This window comes from Hyalella azteca, unplaced genomic scaffold, assembly GCF_000764305.2.
Source record: "Hyalella azteca isolate HAZT.00-mixed unplaced genomic scaffold, Hazt_2.0.2 contig883, whole genome shotgun sequence".
In the NCBI taxonomy this organism is placed as follows: Eukaryota; Metazoa; Arthropoda; class Malacostraca; order Amphipoda; family Hyalellidae; genus Hyalella; species Hyalella azteca.
The window spans coordinates 1-6507 of record NW_025931218.1 but is presented as its reverse complement, the minus strand read 5'-3'; the positions used below and the strand labels follow the sequence as shown (position 1 = coordinate 6507).

The following is a 6507-nucleotide window of genomic DNA, read 5'->3' as shown; positions in this document are numbered from 1 at the left end:
AGTAAGATGTAATAAGATGTAATAAGATGTAATAAGATGTAATAAGATGTAGTAAGATGTAGTAAGATGTAGTAAGATGTAGTAAGATGTAATAAGATGTAATAAGATGTAGTAAGATGTAGTAAGATGTAATAAGATGTAATAAGATGTAATAAGATGTAGTAAGATGTAATAAGATGTAATAAGATGTAATAAGATGTAATAAGATGTAATAAGATGTAGTAAGATGTAATAAGTTATATTAAGATAAAATAAAATAAAATAAAATATAATTAGTTATAATAAGTCATAATAAGATATAATAAGAGATAATAACTCAAAGCTTCACGCGTGGGCCAATATTCCACTGATGGGTAAAATGAACCTACAAAGTTCATCAGTGCCCGGACAATGCCTTCACATTTATTTTACGTGTGACTGGCCGCTGCTGAGACGGCGAACAAAATACAAACGACGAAAAATTTGCTTTTATCGTGACTTCTTTAGTTAATATATTAAATATGTACGCTTAAAATCCACATTAAATATATTAGATAAATATTTTACTAACTTGAACTATATAAATAATAATAATGATAATACGAGTTTATTTATTCACGGGGAAAACTTGAAGTGTAGGTCCGGGAAGTGTCCAGAGCAGAGTTTCTGGAGCTTAATTTTTTTGACAAAGGAAATGGCTAACTTTCATTTACGTTTTTTTGTGAGAAGTTTCTTCGCTGCGGAGTTTCTTTTGCTGTGATCTTGACATACTATGTTGATGTTGTTTGTGTTGTTCATAAGTGTTATTGAGATAACGTGGCTTTAGTTATCTAAAGTTATAGGGCTAAGTGTAGTGGTTGTTAGCAACAGCTGAGCTGTGTCTCGAAGTTAGCACGTGATCTTCAGAGATTGAGGTCGAAAACCCAAATGAGTTTTGAAATTAGGATGTGAGCCAACTTTCCTGAACGTTTGGCATCAAAAGAAAGCAATTGAGTCTACACACAAACTTTCACAGAGGCTATCTCACCAAACGTGGCATACTGTGCCACTAGAACCTGAAAGAAAGTGATACCACGCGCACAAACACTAACGACATCCTCCCGCGACGAGCACCAGCGAGCAACTGGTGGCATGACCGCACTTGAGCTCGTATCAAAACAAGGTAGGGTTACCCCCGCAAGGTTCATCGCTTCAGTTTTCTTCGTAGATTTGGACGGTAGACTTTTATATTTATTGATTTCTGGAGCTAAATAAACGAAACGCTTTGTTTGGAAGGTAAATATGTTTGTCAACTTCGATTATCCTTTATTTGCTCGTCAAACATGTTTCAGAAAGGTTGATACCGGACCGGAAATGGACATGTGAAACATTTATAATTTAAATATTTATTTATATTTTAAATATTTAAAAAATATATATTCAATATAATCTATGAATCAATAATTGAAAATTTGATACCGGACCGGAAATGGACATGTGAAACATTTATAATTTAAATATATATTTATATTTTAAATATTGAAAAAAATATTCAATTATATAATCTATGAATCAATAATTGAAAACCTGAATTGAAAAAACATTAACGGCAATTCAATACGTCGACATTTAATCAATTATGCTTTCAATACTGTTGCTATGGACTCAAATGCCAAATGATTTCTATTTTTACGAGTTTGTTGATCCCCAGGCATAAATATTTCCCCACATTCTGCAGAATTACCCTAAAATAGTCATATAATATAATCAGATGTCAAGAATAAATACTTTGGATTTTTTCCCACATTTGCAATTTAAAAATACAGATTTTTTCCTTTAATTTATTTACATTGCAAGCACGTGCATGACTGCCAGCCTACCGATTTGATGTGATGATATAATAGTTAGCTCCACGTGTCGAATGGGAAGGATAACTTCGCGTGATACATTTCATTTCATATTCCAGGATATTCTCCTGAAATTATTGTCTATTGATTCTAAGCCGTCATTCTCAAGACTCACTTGTTTTAAACTGTAATCAAAGTTTGCGGACCTTGGCAACAACTTCGTTCATTTAAATTTGAATGTATTTAAATATGTTAACTTAGTGCGTCATCCTCATTGATTGTTGCTTGCTATATTGTGTGCTTTTCAATGCAGTTATACATTCATCAATGAAACATTTGACCAACATTTATCAGCACCTACCATATTCATAACCACAGATGAATTCATGGCTCGATTCAATTTTTTAGTTTATTTTCCAAACATCTAATTTAACGTTAGCGTTAAATCCATAACAATTTGAAATTGGAATTATATTTATGCCTCAATCATTATCCTTAATCCTGAACCAAGCCTCCACTGGCACTGAGCGCCCGCCTCTTCCACATCTTCAGGAGCAACTTGCCTAACGTCACGATCCTTCAACTCTTGGCCAATAATAAAAATTATTCAACAAATCCATCTTCCAACACATGGGCGCACTTGCACGTGTTGCATCCTTGCATCACCCGATAGGATTTTAACGTCCGCCTTCACGTAGCGGTCAAAATCATAATACGATAGCAGTAGGAATCATAGGAATAATACGATAGGAGTATCATTAAGTGATAAGTGAAAACTATTGAGGTGCAAAGAACAGGCGACCAAGATATAAATAGGACAATAGTCGGTGAAAATTATGTGGCTATATTTACACGTTCAATGATGGCAACACATCGGGCATACGCAGATACCTTCGTGCCGACGCTGGTTAGCTAAAAAATAATGCATGCTAAGACTGAGACTCTGATATAATATAATATAGTGGTTTAAGCGATTATTAGGCCGGAGGCTTGTCGTCAATTTTTAACACTGCAGAACATTCGCAGCAATGACAGCTTGTTGCGGGCTTGAACACGCAGCTCACTGCTACAATTCTGCTGTGCTTAACCGCCCGGCCTCCTCGCCGATTCTGAACAGAAACTGGCGCACAGAGCTGGGATCGAACCCGAGCCTCTCTGCGCCAATCTTAGTTCTCTGAACTGTAACCACATCACGAACGTGAGAATATCTGCTGTGAAGATGAGGCTTCATTGAATTTTAAAAGTCGAGACTTAAACGAGAATAGTAGACGAATACGTCGTGTGTTTTGATTTCGGTTAACCAAAGCCAAAGTTTACCCGCTAGCGAAGCACTGAAGAAACTCACTTATGCCATCACCACCTGTAGCCTACCGCAGATGAGGGAATTAGTCCCAATCAAATAGAGAACGCACGACTTCATGCTCTCTGAACTTGTTTCTTCAACCTTTCGGTCATTTAATTTCCCACCATAGCTTGCTGAAAAAGAAGCATTGGTCTTTGGTCTTGAAAACATCAGCAGCCTGCAAGTTGGAGCCATCAGCTAGGGCACTAAAAGTTAGAGCTTCATTAATATTCGAGTTTGACAATATAGCTACACTCTGAGCAGCTGCTGCAATAATTAATTTCGTATAGACTATTAATTAATTTGATAATAATTTGATTAATAATTTCGTATAGCCTTACTGCTACTGGCTGGAAGTAGGCTCACAGGCAGCTACTGGCCGCTACTCGCCTGCACACGAGGCCAGGAGTACTGCCTGAAGTAAATATTTAGATTTGTAAAGTAAATATTTATTTACCCATGGTATACTTACCCAAAGTATATGTTCATTTACCACAGGTAAATAAATTTATATAAATATAAATTTGTGAAGTAAATATTTGCATGGCAGAGATTTGCGTGCGTTGATTCCTACCGCAAAGTAAGGCTATTATTTGAAGCGTTTTAATTAATTAATTATTAATTAATTTCATGCAGATCTGCTCATAATAGAGGTGCTTGTGAGCTGTTCAGTTGCTTTTTCCGTTTCAATCGAAAATTAAATCACGTAAAAATCTCAAAAAAACTCATCCGTCAGCACCTGTCTAATCATCAGTCATGTTTTCAATTTCACTCTGGCCTTTCAAAATTGCTACACGGGCAATTGCGACATCATTTTACAATGTAATATACCAGATGAAACATTGTGAGCAGATAAAATGTTGATCTGATGATGTCTGAAACGATGCAATTTTCTATTTACACATTAAGGATTAAATAGTATGTCCAGTTATAAAAGATGACAATACCCGGAAATTTTCGTAACTCCTATTTTAAACGGGACATTTTGTCTCGATATTGCCCCAGAATTCCCACGAGGTGCTGGAAATTGTCCCGGTTTCTATTGTTAACCGAGACAAGCCCTGTTGTCTAGTCTCGATTGGAAAAAAGCACCAAACGCAGGAGTCTCCATCACGTTAGACTCAGAATCCATAGCTCCAACATGAGTTGGGCTCAAGTTCCATTTTATTTCAACCCTCTACCGCCTGACATGAGTAACCGGAGCAATATAAGTAGTATATTAATATTACTAAATAATATAACAATGATATTAGTAATAATAATATCAGTAACCGGAGCAACATTGTCACGCGCCTACTCCCCAAAAAGGATAGGTTCTAGTGAGCGCAAAATGACTTGCACTGATGGTTGCCGCCACGTACAACTTTAAAATGTCCTCGTTGCGTACAAACGTCCTCAGATTGCTGCACTCAATAGTTTACGTATAATTTAAGTTGAAAGTTACTTTAAAATGTTCTCTGTTGCAGGTGTACCCTTTCAGAGACAAATGAATGCTTTCCTCTCAGAAGCACGTTTACACTTTCGGTACTGCGTTTATGCCTTTGCAAATATGTTTACGCTTTCATAAACACAGTTATGCTTTCAGAAACAAATGAATGCTTTCATCTCGGCAACGTTTACGCTTTCGGTAATGTGTTTATGCCTTTGCAACAAGTTTACGCTTTCATAAACGAGCTTACACTTTCAATTAAATGAACGCTTTCCTCTCAGAAACACATTTATGCTTTCGTTATTGCATTAATGACTTTTTGAACATATTTACATTTTCAGAAACAGGTTTCTGATTTGGCAATGCGTTTATGATCTTTCAAACATGTTTACGCTTTCGGAAACACGCTTACTCTTTCAGAAACAGGTGTTCACTCTTATTAACAAATGTATGCACTCCTCTCAATAACACGTTTATGCTTTGAAAACATGTTTACGCTTCTTTCAAAATCACTTTAACGCTTTCCAAAACATGTTTACACTTTTACCTCAAGAACTTTCCACATTTTTATTCTTAAAGAAAAGCTCATGTGTGCTTATGCGTTCAGAAAGAAAACACGCTCATGTGTACACTTTTATTCAATCATGGTTCACGTACATCAGAACGCACACACCGACACGTGCATCATAACACACACCTACGTACACAAGGGGAGACAGAGGGTCAGGTTGTGGTTAATCACAAGTTGTGGTTGCGTCATAGTGAGTAATGTCGTCAATGTTAGTGTGGTGACATTCACCGGTTATACCTGTCACCTCTGTTACCACCACCACCACCACTCTGGTTGTCCCAGTTGTTGCCTTGGTTGCCGTTGCCTTGTGGTTGCCAGCCGCCCTGGTTGCCCTGGTAGCCGTCGCCACCACCACCACCCTGCTGCTGCTGCTGTGGGAACAAGGTTATTAGTGGTTGTTGTGGTTGTGGAGAGTGGTTCTCACACATTTTTAACCAAAGGAAGCCTAAGAAATTCAATTTTCAATGTTTTAGCAGAAGATGGTGTGAACCTATAAGCGTATTTTACCCTGAGAACATCGAAGTGTTTACCCAAAAAACATTTCCGTGTTTACCCTGAAAAATTTTTCCGTGTTCACCCTGAAAACAACCCCGTGTTTACCCTGAAAAATATTGCCGTGTTCAACCTAAAAACATGTCTGTGTTTACCCTGAAAACATTCCCATGTTTACCCTGAAAACAACCCCGTGTTTACCCTGAAAACATTCCCGTGTTTACCCTGAAAACATTCCCGTGTTTACCCTGAAAACATTCCCTGTTAACCCTGAAAACATTCCCGTGTTTACCCTGAAAACATTCCCTGTTAACCCTGAAAACATTCCCATGTTTACCCTGAAAACATTCCCTGTTAACCTTGTAGTACCGAGGTAGCGGCACCAAAATAAGAAAAGCTAAACGTGGGTTCGAGCCTCAGGAGATCAGTTCTATTCCTCAGGCGTCGCTGGAGGGCGGGGCATGATTGGTGTTGAAGGTGGTGCTTCAGCATGACCTTCGCAGGTGCCCCAAAACGATCACAACTTCGGGTACATGTGACCTGGAGGGATCTCTTTGAAACTCGTCCATGCCAGAGAAAACAAGTAATCGCTTTTGAAACTCAAGAGTATAGCTTTGGAAAGAGAAGTATGCAAGTGAGAACACGTTCACGCTTTTAGAAACAAGGGAAAGCTTTCCTTTTGCAAATGAATTTTGCTTTCAAAGACCTGTTTGAGCTTGTAACAAACGTTTATGCTTTCAGAAACAGGTGTACCTTTTCAGAGACAAATGAATGCTTTCCTCTCAAACACGTTTACGCTTTCGGTAATGTGTTTATGCTTTTGCAAACATGTTTACGCTTTCAGAAACATGCTTACACTTTCAATTAA

At 37.7% G+C, this 6507-nt stretch overlaps 1 protein-coding gene across 1 annotated transcript; it reads right to left on the bottom strand.

Moving 5' to 3' along the window:
• Positions 1 to 5196: 5196 nt before the first annotated feature.
• LOC108673965 (translation initiation factor IF-2) lies at positions 5197 to 5521 on the bottom strand (the record flags this gene model as incomplete). Its single annotated transcript, XM_018161857.1, is given in 1 exon segment — positions 5197 to 5521. A coding segment is annotated over 1 exon segment (150 nt), but the record flags the coding sequence as incomplete, so codon positions are not given.
• Between the last annotated feature and the right edge of the window lie 986 nt (positions 5522 to 6507).